This window comes from Symphalangus syndactylus, chromosome 13 (assembly GCF_028878055.3).
Source record: "Symphalangus syndactylus isolate Jambi chromosome 13, NHGRI_mSymSyn1-v2.1_pri, whole genome shotgun sequence".
NCBI lineage: Eukaryota > Metazoa > Chordata > Mammalia > Primates > Hylobatidae > Symphalangus > Symphalangus syndactylus.
In genome coordinates, this window is record NC_072435.2 from 115,661,301 (window position 1) to 115,680,673 (window position 19,373).

Below are 19,373 nucleotides of genomic sequence, written 5' to 3' on the forward strand. Positions count from 1 at the left end.
GTCCCTGACGAAGTAGTACTTCTATTAAGTCCAGACCCTTGAGTGCACATCTTTTTAATATTTCATGTGATGAAATGGGAAATACCCATAAAGCACTTCTGCTGTGTACTGAAGTATGATGGTTATCTTGAGGTGAAGCACTTGTACCTCCGTTTGAGTTGGGAACTAACTAGCCACATTTTTCACAGAACACTGTTTTTACTTGAATGAATGACACAAACTGTGGTATTCAGATTTGGGTATTTGGCAGATATTTTCTCAAGAATTAATGAAGTAAGTCTGTTACTTCAAGGAAAACAACTGAAAATATTTGTTACTAATGATAAAACTCAAGCTTAATAGCTTCTCAATACTTAAAGACTTTTTTTTTTTTGAGATGGAGTCTCGCTCTGTCGCCCAGGCTGGAGTGCAGTGGTGCAATCTTGGCTCACTGCAAGCTCCGCCTCCCGGGTTCACGCCATTCTCCTGCCTCAGCCTCCCGAGTAGCTAGGACTACAGGCACCCACCACCACGACCGGCTAATTTTTTGTATTTTTAGTAGAGACGGGGTTTCGCTGTGTTAGCCAGGATGGTCTCGATCTCCTGACCTCGTGATCCATCCGCCTCGGCCTCCCAAAGTGCTGGGATTACAGGCGTGAGCCACCGCGCCCAGCCAAGACTTTTATGATGAGATCAATGGTGGTGATATTAATGAATGTGATTAGGCTGATATTGTGTAATGACATGTGACAATATTTGTAAGATCTGCATAACTCAGACATTTTCCAAATGAAAATACACGCTGTTATACAATCAATCATACATATGTAAAAAATCCATTCAAAGTGAAAAATAGCTCAATGGGATTTCCTTGACATGGTTTTAGATTTCACATTGCAACTAACCTTTAAGAAACTACAACTTGTCGTCTGGGCACAGTGGCTCACGCCTGTAATCCCAGCACTTTGGGAGGCTGAGCTGGGCGGATCACCTGAGGTCAGGAGTTTGAGACCAGCCTGGCCAACATAGTGAAACCCCATCTCTACTAAAAATACGAAAATTAGCCAAGTGTGGAGGCACATGCCTGTAGTCCCAGCTACTTGGGAGGCTGAGACAGGAGAATCACTTGAACCTGGGAGGTGGAGGTTGCAGTGAGCCAAGATTGCACCACTGCACTCACTCCAGCCTGGGCAACAGAGTGAGATGCCGTCTCAAGAAAGAAAGAGAGAGAGAGAGAGAGAAAGAAAGAAACTATAACTTGTCAAGTTTGGGTGTAATATCAAAGAAAAATATCCAAAATGAAAAGGCTACTAAAATATTCCTCCTTTTCCCAACCACATATCTTTGTGAGTCCAAATTTTCTTCATATATTTCAAAATATCATACATTATAGATATATCCAAATACAAGAATTCACTTTTCTACTGTTAAACCATACATTACAGAGGTTTAAAAAATGAAGAATAATGCCATTCTTCTCACTAGTTTTTTTTTACATTTAGGACCATATAGTTACTGTTCATAAAAATTCATTATAGTTACATATAATAGGTTTATCATAAATATTTAAAATGAATTAATTACTTAAAAACATTTTTTTTTGGAGATGGAGTCTCACTCTGTCACCCAGGCTGGAGTGCAGTGGTGTGACCTTGGCTCACTGCAACTTCCGCCTCCCAGGTTCAAACGATTCTCCTGCCTCAGCCTCCTGAGTAGCTGGGACTACAGGCACATGCCACCATGCACAGCTAATTTTTGTATTTTTAGTAGAGACAGGGTTTTGCCATGTTGGCCAGGCTGGTCTTGAACTCCTGACCTCAAGTGATCTGCCTGCCTCGGCCTCCCAAAGTGCTGGGATTACAAGCACGAGCCACCATACCCGGCCCAAGAGTGTAATGAGATTCTGAGACCAAAAAGTTTAAGAACCACTATTTTAAATAGTTCTGCAAAGTTGGGCTGGTTCTCCTAGGAAGACAGTGCTTAGAGCCAAACCTACTGTAAGAAGTGAACATTTCCTAGTAAGGTTCAGCAGTGGAACATTGTTAGGAAGGAAATTCAGAAGCTGGAGTTAGTATTCTAACAGTTCATTTTCACATTAACAGATAAGTGGAACAGATTAGGACCATTGGGCTCAAGGAGGGCAAACAAAGTCATTTTTTGAAAGATAGGCTGCATAAGGCCGGGCGCGGTGGCTCACGCTTGTAATCCCAGCACTTTGGGAGGCCGAGGCGGGTGGACCACGAGGTCAGGAGATCGAGACCACAGTGAAACCCCGTCTCTACTAAAAATACAAAAAAAATTAGCCGGGCGTGGTAGCGGCGCCTGTAGTCCCAGCTACTCGGAGAGGCTGAGGCAGGAGAATGGCGTGAACCTGGGAGGCGGAGCTTGCAGTGAGCCGAGATTGCACCACTGCACTCCAGCCTGGGCAACAGAGCGAGACTCCGTCTCAAAAAAAAAAAAAAAAAAAAAAATAGGCTGCATGTCTGCATTAAGGAAAAAGAGCTGAAACTCTTTTTTTTGTTTTTGACAAGTTCTTGCTCTGTCACCCAGGCTGGAGTGCAATAGTATGATCAGGGCTCACTGCAGCCTTGATCTTCCAGGCTCAACCGATCCTCCCATCTCAGCCTCCTGAGTAGCTGGGACTATAGGCACGCACCACCATGCCTGGCTAATTTTTTTGTAGTTTTTGTAGAGATGGGGCTTTGGCCATGTTGTCCAGGCTAGTCTCAAACTCCTGGGCTTATAACATCCTCCCACTTTGGCCTCCCAAAGTGCTGGGGTTATAGGCATGAGCCACCCAGCTGGTGGAGAGACAGGATCATGCCATGTTGCCTGTTATAAGTAAGATGTTTATTTAGAAACAGAATGCTTGTTCCTTGGTACCACAAGGAAAAATCAGCACTTAGACAAAAAGTTTTCCCAGCAAGGCAATTTTACTTTCTGCAGAAAGGGTGCTCCTCGCAGCTGGAACAATGGCGAGAGCACACCTGAATAAAGGAAAGAAGCAATTTTTATCCCTTACGCAGTTTGTCCCTGTTACTGTGTCTTGTCTCCATTGGCTGGAGCCAGACCTTACAATTTAAACTGAACCTGATAGGCTAACAACTTAAAACTTTTCTAAATAGGTAAAAGCAATGGAGAACAAAGGAAAAGAGGAAGTTATCTATGAAAAGACTTAGAAAAGTAGTAACATTCCCAGATAAGGAAGGGGCATAGGCTGCGAGCTGGGGCATGCCAGTGAGCATGTCCAGCACAGATACCTTGGTTAAAGTACATGGACATAGAATGTACTCATTCCCTTAGATCTAACAGCTACATAGGAAAGGGCTTAACAGACAGTTATTAGCATAAAGTAAGGTGGCTTGAAGGAAGTTAGTCTTTAAAAGAAACCATTATTTCTAACACTTATTATTCATTCTTTAACAAGAAGAGAAGCTTTGAAGAGGAAACTTTTTACTTTCTACATTGCCCAAGCTGGTCTTGAACTCCTGGGCTCAAGCAATCCCCCTGCCTCAGCCTCCCAAAGTGCTGAGATTATAGGCAGGAGCCACAGAGCCTGGCCCTGTTTGTTCTTGATGTGTCTCCAGACAGATTAGGGAGAAATTTGTCCTTCTGTGATTCAAATAAAACAAAAGGGAGTGGCAATTGGATCTCACCTCTGGCCCACAATTCCAGCTCAAGGTGGGAGGTCATAACAAAAAGAACATTTCCTTGCTGGAATGGTAACAGGGTCAACTGCAGAAATTTAGCTCTAAGATTGATGTGGGAACCCCTCAAATGTCTGTCTCCTTTCCAGTCAACAAGTGAACAATGCCAGCCCTGAGGCCCAGGAGCTTTTCAGATTCTGGCCTTCAGTCTAAGGGTAACGATGTTAAAACTTGAATATTGTTTAGGCTCTGAATTTAATAGGCAATAAAAACCATGAGAAACTATTTGACCCATTTCAGCCTCTTGATGTTCTGAAATTTCCATCTCACTGGGACGAAAAGAAGAAAGGCATGATTCAAGTAAAAAATGGGTTGTCTGTCCAAGAGGAAAAGGAAGCAATAGGGACAAATTCTAGCTTTAGATGGTATTGTTTCTGGAAATAGGAGACACGTAGCACCACCAACGAGGTCAACGCCAAGGAATGACTGGAAGTCACCCAGTAGGCTCTCCAAACCTTCCTTTAATCATTGAGGAAGTGTTCCTTCCATATCCACCCAATCCATCTTGGTCACAAAGGACCATTTATCTTCCTCAAGACTGCTTCTATGTGAAGAAAATAAAGAATAATGATTCACGTGATCCCTGGCATCGGCCTGGCTAGATCTCAATCCTGACTCTACCAGTTGTAATGAACTGGGCAGACGATGCCATCTCTCAGGCTTTAATTTCCTTCTCTGTTAAAATGACAAGCGGCAGTACTGATTTTATAAGGTTCTTGTGAGGATTATCTAAAATAATGACTATCAAGCACTTAAGATAGGACATGGCACACACTGAGTCCCGAATAAACGGTAGTTATTATGAGGGAGGTTGCTTCGTATTCCCATCTGTGAGCAGTTTTTTTCCGTTATTTCTCCGCAGAAACCCTTTCTCTCCAGGCTGCTGATCTGCGAAGCATCTGGTCCTTCATATCCCTGAGTCATCAGCATGAAGATGTCTGGTTTCCGAAGTCCTCCCTCCTCCTACTGCTCTCTAGGGCTCCCTCTCCTGACTGCTTAGTTCTCCTGGGGGCCCAGACCTAAATTTCGTGATGGTATGTCTTTCTCCGGGCCGGGCCACCAGTCTTGAAGGAATGTCCTCAGTCCCCCTTGCCCCAGAGACCACCAGAGATGCGCCGATAGAACTCTGAGGCGCGCCCCGGCTTCCAAGTAGTTGGGGGCGGGGCCGCGCCCGGAGGTGAGCGGCAGGCGGTGGGCGGGGCCGCGCTCCGTCCGAGGTGAGAGCGAGGCCGGGTGCGAGGCCACACCCCGAGGTACGAGAGCTGGGGGCGTGGCCACACCCGAGCTGTGAGCGAGGCTAAGGGCGGAACCGCACCCTCAGCCTCAGTGGGTGCAAGGCTGGGGGCGTGGCCGCGCGGTGAGGCAGCCAGGACCGTTAGGGATGCGCCAGCGCGGCGCGCGCAGCCGCCCGCGGGGCGTGAGGCAGCGCAGGGGTTAAGGCCGCTGGCGCCACCTGGGCGTCGCTGAGGAGACCCGCGAGCCGGCGAATCCCGCGCGGGCGGGGCGAACAGGTGCCCGCGCGCGTCAGGCGCCGGCAAGGGGCGGGGCGAGGGGACGCGGCCGGAAGCCCGGGGCGGGGCGCTGCCGGCCCGGTGAGCCGGGGGGAGCCGGGGAAGGCAGGAAGGAGCTCGCCGGGTTGCGCGGCGCGCGATGTGGAGCCGCCGCCTCGGCCCCTGCAGCAGCAGCCGCCGTCGCCGCCGCTGCTGCTGGGGCTGCCGCCGAGCCGGGGGTCATGGAGTGCGGCTGCAGAGAGCGGCCGCCGGCAGCAGCAGCAGCAGCAGCAGCGAGCGTCGCGGCGACAGCGGAGCGCAGCCCGCCCCGTGAGGCGCTGCTCGGCCGGCGGCGGCAGCAGCAGCAGCAGCGGCAGCGGCAACAGGGCGGCTGAGAACCCGGCGGCGGCGTTCCTCCTCGCTTCCTCCCCTCCCGCTTCGCCGCCCCTCAGTCTCCGTTCCTGAGTCCTCCCTTCCCCAGCCTTCCCGTTCCCACCACCTCCTCCGCCACTACCCCCACCCCCTCCTCCCGCGCGCGCGTGAGCAGCTGAGCCCGGGGGCGGGGGAGGGGGCGCGTGCCGCCGGCGCGGGGGAGGGGCGGGCCGGCGCGCGCCGCGCCCAGGGCTCGCGGGGACCCGGGGACGCGTGCCGCGGCGCGAGGCGAGGCGCGGGGCGCGGGGCGGCGCGGCGGGGCCCCTCCCCCCTGCAGCCTGGCGCGCGCGGGCCGGGCCGGGCCGCACCGCTGCGGGCTCCGCGCGCGCGGGCCATGTCCGCTTTCTGCCTGGGCTTGGCCGGCCGCGCTTCAGCACCCGCAGAGCCGGACAGCGCCTGCTGCATGGAGCTGCCCGCCGCGGCCGGGGAGGCAGTCCGGAGTCCCGCCGCCGCCGCCCTCATCTCCTTCCCCGAGGGCTCCGGGGAGCTAGAACTGGCGTTAGAGGAGGAGCTGGCGCTGCTGGCGGCCGGGGAGCGGCCGTCCGACCCCGGGGAATACCCTCAGGCCGAGCCTCGGTCTCTGGCCGAGGGGGCCGGACCGCAGCCGCCGCCCTCCCAGGACCCCGAGCTGCTGTCGGTGATCCGGCAGAAGGAGAAGGATCTGGTGTTGGCGGCCCGGCTGGGCAAGGCGCTGCTCGAGAGGAACCAGGACATGAGCCGGCAGTACGAGCAGATGCATAAGGAGCTGACAGACAAGCTCGAGGTGAGGACCTCCCGCCCGGGATGGGTGGGGAGCAGGGGCCGCCCAGGCACGCGCCCGGCCCTGGGCAGTTTGGGGAACCACTTACCCCCACTTCGTTGCTCACCCTACCTCGCAGAAAATCTGGAATGAAGGGGGGAGGTAGGATGGAGGATGCAGGATTATCAGATTTCGTTGAACCCATTTGACTTCCCCACCCCGCTCACAGCAAATGGGTCCATGCGTGGCTCCAGCCGCTGTGGGCCGTTCTATATACGTACTGTACCCAGCATCTAAAATAGAGCTTACAGTATGACTATACAGCACTGAGGTGATGTCTGCATACAGAGAAATGAGAAAGTCAGGAAGCATTTAAAATATGTCCCAGGTTTTCAGAGTAGTTAATCTCTAATCAGGGTGTTAGCCTAAAGCTTTCCAGTTTGGGCGTTAAGGCCTTTAGATGCCCTTGTCTTAACTTCCTGGCAGCTCAGAGTTGTGGGAAACAAGTGCCCCTAAAGGAGCTTTATATAGCCTTCAAATGCTCAGGGATTAGGAAATGTGGTTCCATTGCAGAAATCAGGCGAGCCAGGGCTCAACATGTGACCGCTGGTAGTGGATTTAATTTGGGCCTCAGTGTTTATATGTATTTAAACAGTACTTTTCTGTGTTCTGGGTCTCAGGCTTGCAATTGAATGACCAAATGCAACGTATGAGAACCATATTACTTTAACTTCTGTTATAAAATACCTCTTAAGCTATCTGTAATATTTCTGCCAATTCTCTAGGCAGTCTTTCAGAGTTGTTTGTTTTCTTGCCCTTAACTAGAAAAGGGCCTTGAATGCAGTACAGAATGCCAGCATTTCTAAAAATTAGATTGCAAAAAAAGGGGCAGGGGGGTGGGGAGAGGGAGTCACCTGTGACTTACCTTTCCTGCCCGTGCATTTACTATTATTGTTATCTAGTTTGGTTGCAACCAGCTCTTTTCATTCTTAGTTACAGCAAGAGAATAGCACAGATCTGAATGAGGTTTGAAATTGACCCTAATCAGGTTCCATATCACTGCTACTGGTTGAACAGTCAGAATGGAAATTCAGAAATATTCTGTAATAAGATTTAAGTATGCCTGTAGTCCAGCGACGTAAAAGTAAATCCGGGAGAAAAAAAGGAAACCTGTGAGTGCCCTGTAGTTCGGTTGGCCTATTAACTAGGTCTGCCAGTTGATGAACTCCTGAGATACCTCTCTGAAAAGTCGTTTGTGAAACCTATAGGTAGACTGCCAAAAAGCAGCCTAATGAATTGAATTGTTTAATTTTCACTTGAAGTAGAGGTCTAGAAATAAAAAGCCTTCTTTTTTTTTTATATAAAGAGATTCAATTATACGACTTTGTAAAGAAGTACAACTACAGAGATTTATACTTGTGATTTGAAATTTCTTCGGTGAAGGACTTGATTGAAGAGACAGCTAACTTGAAAGGAGCACCGTATCAGTTTGATTAGTGCCAGATTTCATAGTAATCCTGAGTGTGCAATTACATACATTCTGGGTCCCATGTGGAGCCTTTATACATTTCTTCAACAAAGGGCAAAGATTTCAGAATTGTAACAAAAAAAGGTTGTATTGTAAAAGAATAAATCATCTTTGATATTTTGTTATTTTCTTAACGGACAACAATAGTTTAAAACTCTTTAAACTGTTTTTTAAAATCTTCATTCCTCTGCAGGTCAGCATATGAACTCTAGTTTTAAAAGTTCAATTTTAACTTCTGCAGATAGTCGCACAACAATGTGAATATAACTTAACATATACTTAACATATACTTACAGGCTAAATATTAATCATTGTTGAAACTCGATGAGGGGAGTCAGTTACATTATTTCTTCTAGGTAGGTTTGAAAATTATAAAAAATTTTAAAGTTTTAAAAATGTACATTAAAGATACTAAGAGAGTACCATTAGTTGCTTGTTAATCCTTCTAGTGTTAATGTGAGAGTGACAAACCTGGTTTACAGAGTACTCTTTTATTTGACACCTCTTGTTTAGTTTTCCCCACAGTACATTTTTTGAACAACCTAGGTTTTAGAATGTCTGTTTAGGCAAAGTACTTTCTAACATTCAGTACAAACTACTGTACTTTGTACTTTTTTCTTTCTTCTTTCTTTTTTTTTTTTTTTTTCCAGACAAGATCTCACTCTATCCCCCAGGCTGCAGTGGAGTGGCTGATCATGGCTTACTGCACCCTCACGTGACCCTCCCACTCAGCCTCCTGAGTAGCTGGGACTACAGGCGCCTACTACACACCTGGCTAATTTTGTAAAAATGTTTTGTAGAGATGGGGTCTCACTGTGTTGCCCAGGCTGGTCTCAAATTACGGGGCTCAAGCAGTCCTCCTGCCCTGGCCTTCCAAAATGGTGGGACTACAGGAGTGAACCATTGAGCCTGGCCTGTATTTTCAATTAAATCAAACACTTGGGAGTATAAAACCAATACTTTAAGACGCATTTATTCATGAGAGAACTTGACCAGAAAAAAAAATTTATAATCTTCCACAAACTGTCAGACATTTGGAGTCAAACACATTTTCTTACAGGGTGGTTTGAAAGAGAAACATGTGAGTGGACTGAGGGAATGCCACTTTCACTATTGAATAATGAGACTGGTTTTATTTTAATCCCATCTTCTCTACTACTTCAAAATTGGCACCTTTCTTCCACCCCCCCCCCACCCCCCAGATGGAGTCTCGCTCTGTCGCCCAGGCTGGAGTGCAGTGGCACAGTCTCGGCTCACTGCAAGCTCCACCTCCCAAGTTCATGACATTCTCCTTCCTCAGCCTCTTGAGCAGCTGGGACTGCAGGCACCCGCCACCACGCCTGGCTAATTTTTTTTGTGTGTGTGTTTTTAGTAGAGACGGGGTTTCACCGTGTTAGCCAAGATGGTCTCAATCTCCTGACCTCGTGATCCGCCTGCCTCGGCCTCCCAAAGTGCTGGGATTACAGGCATGAGCCACCGCGCCCGGCCAGCACCTTTCTAATTGCAGGACAAACAAGGCATTTTCAAGATCTTTTCTTTTCTTTTCTTTTTTTTTTTTTGAGACGGAGTCTTGCTCTGTCACCTAGGCTGGAGTGCAGTGGCGTGACCTCGGCTCACTGCAAGCTCCGCCTCCCGGGTTGACGCCATTCTCCTGTCTCAGCCTCCTGTGTATCTGGGACTACAGGCACTTGCCACCATGCCCGGCTAATTTTTTTTGTATTTTTGGTAGAGACGAGGTTTCACTGTGTTAGCCAGGATGGTCTCGATCTCCTGACCTTGTGATTCGCCCATCTAGGCCTCCCAAAGTGCTGGGATTACAGGCGTGAGCCACCGCGCCTGGCCAAGATCTTTTCTACCTATTCATTAGTTAATACTAAATACCTCTCTGGTTCTGTGTGCCAAGCCCAAGATTTTGTTGTTTTCATTTCAAACATTAAAGTACTTGATGCTACACTATTGTGTCATTAAAGGCATACTATTAATATTTAAAGTCTTCAGTGGTTTAAAGGTTAACATAGAAGTTTTTTAGTTATATGTCTCTTGGGGTTAAAATGAAAATTCGGGTTACTTGGAAAAACTAAGGTTTGGGCCATTTTTTCCGCTCTTGAATTGACTGTATTTTATCACTCCTTCACTGAATCAGATGCTTAAAGTTCTTTTTTTTTTTTTTTTTGAGGCAGAGTCTTGCTCTGTTGCCCAGGCTGGAGTGCAATGGTGTGATATCAGCTCACTGCAACCTCTGCCTCCTGGATTCAAGCCATTCTCCTGCCTCAGCCTTCCAAGTAGCTAGGATTACACACACCCACCATCATGCCTGGCTAATTTTTGTATTTTTTAGAGATAGGGTTTCACCATGGTGGCCAGGCTGGTCTTGAACTCCTGACCTCAGGTGATCCTCCCGCCTCAGCCTCCCAAAGTGCTGGGATTACAGGCGTGAGCCACTGCACCCAGCCCAGATGCTTAAAGTTCCGAAGGCATTTTTAAAGATTTCTTTTCATCTACAATTAGCCGTTTTGCTTTAAAACTTCTATCTAGTCATGTCCTTAGCTTTTTCCCCAGAATATGAAGTAAGACAGTAACTTGTATTTATACACTTTTTTTCTTCAGGAATTAAATATTTGTTGTTAATGTACAAGATCTCCGTTTTTTCCATCATGGCTGAGTGGATTATCTCTTTACTGCAGAGATTGTTCTCTTCCCTCAGTTGTATTTTCCTCCTCCTTCCCCAGGCCAGGCCAATTCTCATTAGTCCAGTACTATTTTTTTAAGAGGAAGAACAAAAGATGAAAATGAATACATAATGGGAGTCACTAGTGGATTTAGGGAAGAAAACCCAGGGGTTCTGATTTGCATTTAGTTCTTGGACCTTTTAAAGAACAGTAGTTTTTCCAGAACCATGCACTGGACTTCTGAGCATATTGTCAGTTTTTTGGTCCTTTTTTTTTTTTTTTTTTGGCAGAAATCCATTTCTGTAAAGACCTGTTTTATGTAAGCTAATGATCTTAATTTTGGGTGGTGAGGTTTTTTTAGTTTTAAATAGACTTTTTTTTTTTTTTATTTTTTGAGACAGAGTCTCACTCTGTTACCCAGGCTGGAGTGCAGTGGCGCCATCTTGGCTCACTGCAACCTCTGCCTCCCGGGTTCAAGCAATTCTCCTGTCTCAGCCTCCTGAGTAGCTGGGACTATGGGTGTACACCACCATGCCCGGCTAACTTTTGTATTTTTAGTAGAGACGGGGTTTCACCATCTTGGTCAAGCTGGTCTTAAACTCCTGACCTCGTGATCCACCCACCTGGGCCTCCCAAAGTGCTGGGATTACAGGCATGAGCCACTGCGCCCAGCCACAGACTCTATTTTTTAAAATGGTTTTAGATTTCCAGAAGAGCTGGAAAGATAGTACAAGAGAGTTTGCATATACCCTGCACCCAGCTTCCTCTTATTAACATCTTACAATAGTGTGGTGCATCTGCCATAATTATTGAACCAGTACTTATATGTGATTACTAACTAAAGTCTTCAGTTTATTCAGATTATCTTAGCATTTATCTAATACCTTTTTCTGTTCCAGGATACCATATTACATTTAGTTTTTGTGTCACTTTAGGCTCCTCTTAGCTGTGACTGGCAGTTTCTTAACCTTATTTTTGATGACCTTGACAATTTTGATATTAACTTTTTGAAATACTATATAACCCTGAGAGTCGAAGGAGAGCATAAGCAGAACTTGACCTTCACACTTCCTGACAGTCTCCCTAGAGTTTTCCGGTTAATTTAGCACTTAATTGAAAATATAATTCTAGGAGAAACTTTTCTCAGAGCAGATGCTAAATTCTGTACAAAATGGTAAATTCTGTATGTTTATTAATAGGAAAGCCTGGAATTTGTCAAAGGATTGGGCAACATGAAATACAAAGTTTGTCTCATGTCCAAAGAAATAGAAGGACTGAATAGACTGATCAGCACCACCTGTCCTCAGCCCTGCCCCCAAGTGGATTGGATTGTTTCAGTTGCTTGGTTGGGCTCTTCACTAACAGCTGTTTGCTGAATATTTTTAAGTCACTCTGTTCTTTTAGAACACAAGCCTAATTTATCTGGCCTCTCAGTAACACTGTGATTACTGAGTTCTTGCCATTGCCTTCTGCTCAATCTTTCTCATTTTGAAAAAATTGAATAAAAGCAAGTATCACAATTTTAGGATTGCAATTAGCATTTGTTTCTGCGTTCCATCTTGCTGAAGTTTCTACAGTGACTAAAACATTCTCTGGCCGGGCACGGTGGCTCACGCTCCCAGCACTTTGGGAGGCTGAGGCAGGCGGATCACGAGGTCAGGAGATCGAGACCATCCTGGCTAACACGGTGAAACCCCGTCTCTACTAAAAATACAAAAAATTAGCCGGGCGTGGCGGTGGGCGCCTGTAGTCCCAGCTACTTGGGAGACTGAGGCAGGAGAATGGCATGAACCCGGGAGGCGGAGGTTGCAGTGAGCCGAGATTGTGCCACTGCACTCCAGCCTGGGCAACAGAGCAAGATTCCATCTCAAAAAAAAAAAATTCTCATTTTTGGAAGTTAAGCAATACAAGGGATGCATAGAGCAAAAAATTCTCATACTGATGAGAAGGCCCTCCCTTGTCATTTCTTTTCCCACATTGCCCCAAACAGACTGTATAAAATATAATGTGTCTTTTTCAACAGAGACACTTGATTGGCTATCTCCAAGTGAGTTGTCTCCTTAAAGTTGTCAACTTGAGAGTTTTCGGTGAAAACTGCCTTTGCCAGTGTGCTCAGAATGTTAATTTTCTATTGCTGTTTTTATCTTTTGGCACATTCTTTTCACTGCTCTCAGTCGTGGTAAATTTTCATCTTTTTGGGGTTAATGACTTTCAGAAACATTCAAAAGTCACTCAACAAAGTAAGGAGAATAAGATGGCAGGATGAAGGAGGCTAATCTCATTTTTTAGACACACCCCAGATGTGAAGTAATGGAACTTATTTTCTTGCATGACTGTAAGCTGTCCCTTAAGGCTTTTCAAAAGAAGCATTCTGAAAGATATTTTGAATGGTGAGAACTTCAGGAGAGTAAGAGTATAGCCTCTCAAGATAAGGAGATGACTGAGTAGTCTGAAAGAGAAGATTCATATGTGCATTTTAGCTCATTCAAACAATCTCAGTGCTTGATGTCAACCTTCAGTGTGTCAGAATTTCCTGTAGAACCCAGTATATATACATATACAGATATACACACACACAGACACGCATAGATGTCTTAGACTTCAGTCTATTCTTAACTGAATCACAATCTCAGGAATTGGGGTCCAGGGTGTATTTTGAATAGTTACAGCAGAATGTTTCTGAGAGCACCAAAAGTTCAGGACCATTACTTTCACTTAGATTTCCTAGAGTCCTTGAAGTATAGATTTGGCTGTTGTACGTACTGTGCTTGTTAAATAGGAGAACATACTCTTTTCAGAGGCATGCATATTTATCTCAGAAACAAAAAGATTTTTTTTTTTGAGACGGAGTCTCGCTCTGTCGCCTGGGCTAGAGTGCAGTGGCGCAATCTTGGCTCACTGCAAGCTCCACCTCCCGGGTTCGTGCCATTCTCCTGCCTCAGCCTCCTGGGTAGCTGGGACTACAGGCCCTTGCCACCTCGCCCAGCTAATTTTGTATTTTTAGTAGAGATGAGGTTTCACCATGTTAACCAGGATGGTCTCAATCTCCTGACCTCGTGATCTGCCCTCCTCAGCCTCCCAAAGTGCTGGGATTACAGGCATGAGCCACTGCGCCTGGCCACAAAAAGATGTTTTTATTTCCCTCAATCCAAAGGAATCTTGTTTTATTGAGCTGCTACGTTAAACCATATGTACTTTTCCTGCATACCATCTTTCATATGCAATTTGTTGTATCAGTCTCTCCCACTAGAATGAAAACTCCATACAGGCAAGGACCATGTCTGTTTTGTTCATTAGAATGTCCCTAGGACTGTGCTTGCCTCATAGTAGGTGCTCAAGAATGAATGAATGTATCAAATAAATATGCAAGGCTTAATGGGCCATGATTTAAAGTGGCCCTGAACCTGAACTTGCCCTAATGATGAATTACATTGCTATATATAGCAACAAATATTTATTGAGCTGTGACTTAGAGAACCAGAGTCAACTAACTTAGACAATCCACGCTTTGCCGTTTACTAGTAGTGACCTTGAGATTGTCACTTAACCTCTTCTGTTGCTTCATTTGTTTTTTTGTTTTTTTTTTTTTTTTTGAGACGGAGTCTCGCTCTGTCGCCCAGGCTGGAGTGCAGTGGCGCAATCTCGGCTCACTGCAAGCTCCGCCTCCCGGGTTTACGCCATTCTCCTGCCTCAGCCTCTCCGAGTAGCTGGGACTACAGGCACCCGCCACCACGCCCGGCTAATTTTTTGTATTTTTAGTAGAGACGGGGTTTCACTGTGGTCTCGATCTCCTGACCTCGTGATCCGCCCGCCTCGGCCTCCCAAAGTGCTGGGGGTTGCTTCATTTGTAAGAAGAGATGGTTAATTGAAAAGATCTCTGGAGTTCTTTTCACCTCTGAAAAATTCTGTGATAGTAAGAATCTGGTATTATGCCATGGATAATAGGTGACTCCAAAGGAAGCCTCCTTAAAAACAGTAAGGAGGGGGCGGGGCACGGTGGCTCACACCTGTAATCCCAGCAGTTTGGGAGGCCAGGCCGGGGGGATCACGAGGTCAAGAAATCGAGACCAATCTGGGCAACATCGTAAAACCCCGTCTCTACTAAAAATACAAAAATTAGCCCAATGTCATGGCGCATTCCTGTAATTCCAGCTGCTTGAGAGGCTGAGGCATGAGAATTGCTTGAACCTGAGAGGCGGAGGTTGCAGTGAGCCAATACCGCACCACTGCACTCCAGCCTGGGCGACAGAGCAAGACTCCATCTCAAAAAAAAAAAAAAGGATTTTAGTTATGGGACTCATTTTTAGTTGTTTAAATGTATAGTTCACCAATTGATTAGATGATTGGCAAATTTCAAGTGAACTCCCTAGTCTAGAACCTCATGCCTAAGGATAAGAATAAACATAATAACTTTAAGTATTTTCAGTAAGAATGGCGTTCTCTTTGTGAAACCAACTTCTTCCCTGCTCTGGAAGAAGGAATATTTTTGTAGCTGTGAATTGGGCAACTTGTCGTACGTGGTAGGGTGTTTTATTGTGTCTACTGACTAGGGAAAAGAAAAGTTAGGAGAGCGCGGAGAGAAAAAATAAAAGGCTGTGGAATTTTTATCAGTGTTTAAATCCTCTTCACTTTTCACCCAGCACTTAGAGCAAGAGAAACATGAATTGAGAAGACGATTTGAGAACCGAGAAGGGGAGTGGGAAGGCCGAGTGTCAGAGCTGGAGAGTGATGTGAAGCAGCTACAGGATGAGTTGGAGAGGCAGCAGGTTCATCTGCGGGAAGCAGATCGAGAAAAAACACGGGCTGTCCAGGAACTGTCAGAACAGAACCAAAGGCTATTGGATCAGCTCAGCAGGGTGAGTCACAAATTAAGAATTTAAGATGTAAAATACTAAAAGTTGAAATAGGCTGGGCATGGAGGCTCATGCCTGTGACCCCAGCACTTTGGGAGGCCGAGGCGGGAGAAGCACTTCAGACCAATCTAAGCAACATAGGGAGACCTCATCTCTACAAAAGTTTTTTAAACATTAGCCAGGCATGGTGGCACCTGCCTGTGGTCCCAGCTACTTGGGAGGCTGAGGTGGGGGGATCGCTTGAGCCCAGGAGGTCAAGGCTGCAGTGAGCTGTGATCAATCATGCCACTGCACTCCAGCCTGGGCGACAGAGTGAGAGCCTGTCTCGAAAAAAAAAAAAAAAAAAGTTGAAATAGAGCTTCTGTGTAATGTCAGTCATGTAGATAACAAGAGCAATTCTGATTTTGTATGCCTTCGTTTTTAACAAAGTTCAGTATTTCTATCTACAAGAACTTTGGTATTACTGAACTAGGGGTCAGGAGCCAAGATGCATGCTTGTGATTAACAAGCCACTGACTTTGACAATGACAACTTGGGCGTTTTCTCTTTTTTTTTGAGTTGGAGTCTCACTCTGTCGCCCAGGCTGGAGTGCAGTGGTGCAATCTGCGCTCACTGCAAGCTCCGCCTCCTGGGCTCATGCCATTCTCCTGCCTCAGGCTCCGGAGTAGCTGGGACTACAGGCGCCCGCCACCACGCCCGGAGAATTTTTTTTTTGCATTTTTAGTGGAGACGGGGTTTCACCGTGTTGGCCAGGATGGTCTCGATCTCCTGACCTCGTGATCCACTCACCTCGGCCTCCCAAAGTGCTGGGATTACAGGCGTGAGCCACCGCGCCCGGCCGAGTTTTCTCATTTTTAAAATGAAGGGGTTGTGCTGAATGACTTCTGACGTTTTTATAGCTCTAAAAGTACGTGATTACTTTACCTACAAAAAGTCTATCACTGGCAAAATTATGTTAATTCATTTAGTTCAAATATTAAAAGGTACTGTCTTTAAACTTTTTAAGCTTAGGGAAAATTTCTAGAGCAATTGATTTTTATTGATGTTGCATTTGTGAATGTACATTTTTTGTATTGTTTAAATATGAAAAGAAATGTGTATCTGTATTGAAAATTTGTTTTATTTCCACATTTAGTAAACATTCTTTATCTGTACCTTTCTAAGGTGGTGTCATGGAAGTATTAACCAAAGTCAAGGCTGTAAAATCATTTCAAGGAAGGAGGTTGAGGCTAAATAGATGGAAATCTAATTTAAATACAGAACATACCTTTTAAATAAATGCAGGAATGTTATTAATGCCCTGGTCTATACATCCACCTATTTTAGAAAATTAAGGCTTAGATTTATTGTTGTACCTCAGCGCTTTTTGTATATTGAAAATAAAACTACCAACTCTTCAGTTGCCGGAGGAAAAAGAACTTCTCTGATATCATCCCTCAGCACTGACGTTCTCACGGGAGCAGTGCCGTGTCTGCATGGGTAGTGTTTGGTGCTTTGGTCTTAGGGAAAAGTGTAAATAGGGCAATATTTCATAAATTCCTGGATCTTCCACTAATTTGATGGGTGATGCTATATGAAGTTATTTCACTAGTTTGTGTTGTAGTTGCTTCCTGTGGTTATTCTGAGACCAATGAAAAAACGTGTCTCACAAGAATATGGGAAGTAAATGTCACCAGTGGGGAAGGGAGGAGAAGAAGGAAAGGTAGAGGAGAGGGAGGAAGAAAGAAGGAAAATGATGCTTAGTAACTTGGAAAATAGTTGCAGGAAATACCAGAATGTTTGTAAGAGGTGAGGATTCAGGCAATAGGTAGAGCTAAAGATCTTGCCTGCAGGTTTCCCATCTGGAGAATACAGTCGCCATTTGATTGTCTGGGAAGTAGAAGTTGGACAGTTCAGGAAGTCACTTCACAGAGCCAGCTCAGTAACAGGATTTCTGATTCAGTTCTAAAACCTTTTTTCAGCAACTGGGAATGGAATCTCTATCCTTGTACAAATTTTTATGTTTTTGACTATTTTCATTCATTATTCATGAAAGATTCAACCAGAGAGGCCTGGCTAGATTGATTTATTTGTTCAAAAACATTTAATACATACTTTGAGCAAGTATTTCTTATGGAGACTTATAGAATGAATGCAACAAACCAGAAAAATTAAAGGGGAAATTAAGATTTCTTGGGGCTAAGTTCATGTTACAAAATAACATGAGCTAAAGCAGACTCTGCCCCGTGAAAGATAGGTGACCAAGGGAGATGAAGGGAAAAAGCAGATCTCAACGTGACATAGCAAAAGCTCACAGAGCTTGGAATCTGACTCTGTTACTCATTAACTGGGGGACCTTGTTTGTGCCTCAGTTTCCTTTTCTTTAAAATGGGTGTAAAAATTATGCCTCATACAAGTAGTAGTAAAATTAAAAATGAGATACTGTGTTTATGTTAAACAGTGTATGAAGGTAAGGATTTGTTTCAGTGTTGACGGTTATTTTACTAAAGCAGTGTCTTTATAATTTGTTCACTTTGCCTAATTTCTTATAGAAAATCCTGATAAGCTGCTCCTAAAAGAATGTAGGAAGATAACATTTCTACTAGATCTAGATTTTTGTTATCTTCTCTGGCCTTGAATATAGGCCCTTGGTGAGTTTTATAGCTTTTCCCCTTTTTTCAAGCAGGACCAGCCCCTGGGGTTTCCATCAGCAGCAAGTTTAGATAGCGTTCTATTAACTGAGTATCCAGGAACTAGAGGAGTTAAATATTTTAAAGTGAAGTAAGATTCTCCTAGGACAAGATAATCAACAGAGGTAGTAGAAGGCCATACTTTTCTTTTTCTTTTTCTTTTTTTTTTTTGAGACAGAGTCTCGCTCTGTCGCCCAGGCTGGAGTGCAGTGGCGCAATCTCGGCTCACTGCAAGCTCCGCCTCCTGGGTTCACGCCATTCTCCTGCCTCAGCCTCTCCGAGTAGCGGGGACTACAGGCACCCGCCACCATGCCCGGCTAATTTTTTGTATTTTTAGTAGAGACGGGGTTTCACCCTGGTCTCGATCTCCTGACCTCGTGATCCGCCCGCCTCGGCCTCCCAAAGTGCTGGTATTACAAGCGTGAGCCACCGTGCCCGGCCTTTTTTTTTTTTTTTTTTTTTGAGACGGAGTCTTGCTTTGTCGCCCAGGCTGGAGTGCAGTGGCGCAATCTGGGCTCACTGCAAGCTCCATCTCCCAGGTTCATGACATTCTCCTGCCTCAGCCTCCCGAGTAGCTGGGACTATAGGCGCCCACCACCACACCTTGCTAATTTTTTGTATTTTTAGTAAAGACGGGGTTTCACCGTGTTAGCCAGGATGGTCTTGATCTCCTGACCTTGTGATCCGCCCGCCTCGGCCTCCCAAAGTGCTGGGATTACAGGCATGAGCCACCACGCCTGGCCAAAGGCCATACTTTTCTTAGAGTGTTTATAATGTGTTTTTATAAGTATGAAATGTATAATATCTAAAATGTACAATATTTCTTTGATACCTTCGTCCAGAGTTTACATACATCTCATTGGCTTCCTTGGCCTCCAGGGCTGCTCTTCTCTTTATTAATAACAGCTTTATTGAGATATAATTCACATACCATAGAGTTTACCCTTTAAAAGGGTACAATTTGGGGCTTAGCATGGTGGCTCATGTCTGTAATCCCAGCACTTTAGGAGGTTGAGGCAGGAGGATCACTTGAGGCCAGGAGCTTGAGACTAGCCTGAACTATACATTAAGACCCTGTCTTTACAAAAAAAATGTTTTTTAATTCTCCATGTGTAGTGGTGCATGCCTGTAGTCCTAGCTGATTGCTTGAGCCCAGGAATTTGAAGCTGCAATGAGCTATGATCACACCACTGCACTGCAGTCTGAGTGACAGAGTGAGACTTTGTCTCTTAAAAAAAAATTTTTTTTAAGTGTATAATTGGGTAGTTTTTAGTTATTTACAGAGGTGTGCCACCATCACCATTATC

The 19,373-nt window shown here is 45.4% G+C and overlaps 1 protein-coding gene across 3 annotated transcripts in view; it reads left to right on the forward strand.

Moving 5' to 3' along the window:
• Positions 1-5,073: 5,073 nt before the first annotated feature.
• The window catches only part of BICDL1 (BICD family like cargo adaptor 1), a 113,392-nt gene continuing 99,092 nt past the window's right edge, over positions 5,074-19,373 (forward strand). The window contains exons 1-2 of one of the 3 annotated variants that reach the window (XM_055235757.2): positions 5,074-6,371; positions 15,185-15,400. In XM_055235757.2, the coding sequence (XP_055091732.1) occupies positions 5,943-6,371; positions 15,185-15,400 (645 nt within the window). In that variant the 5' untranslated portion in view covers positions 5,074-5,942. The remainder of the gene's footprint in view (positions 6,372-15,184; positions 15,401-19,373) is intronic. The other 2 variants (XR_008649952.2, XM_055235756.2) reach the window with 2 other exon arrangements.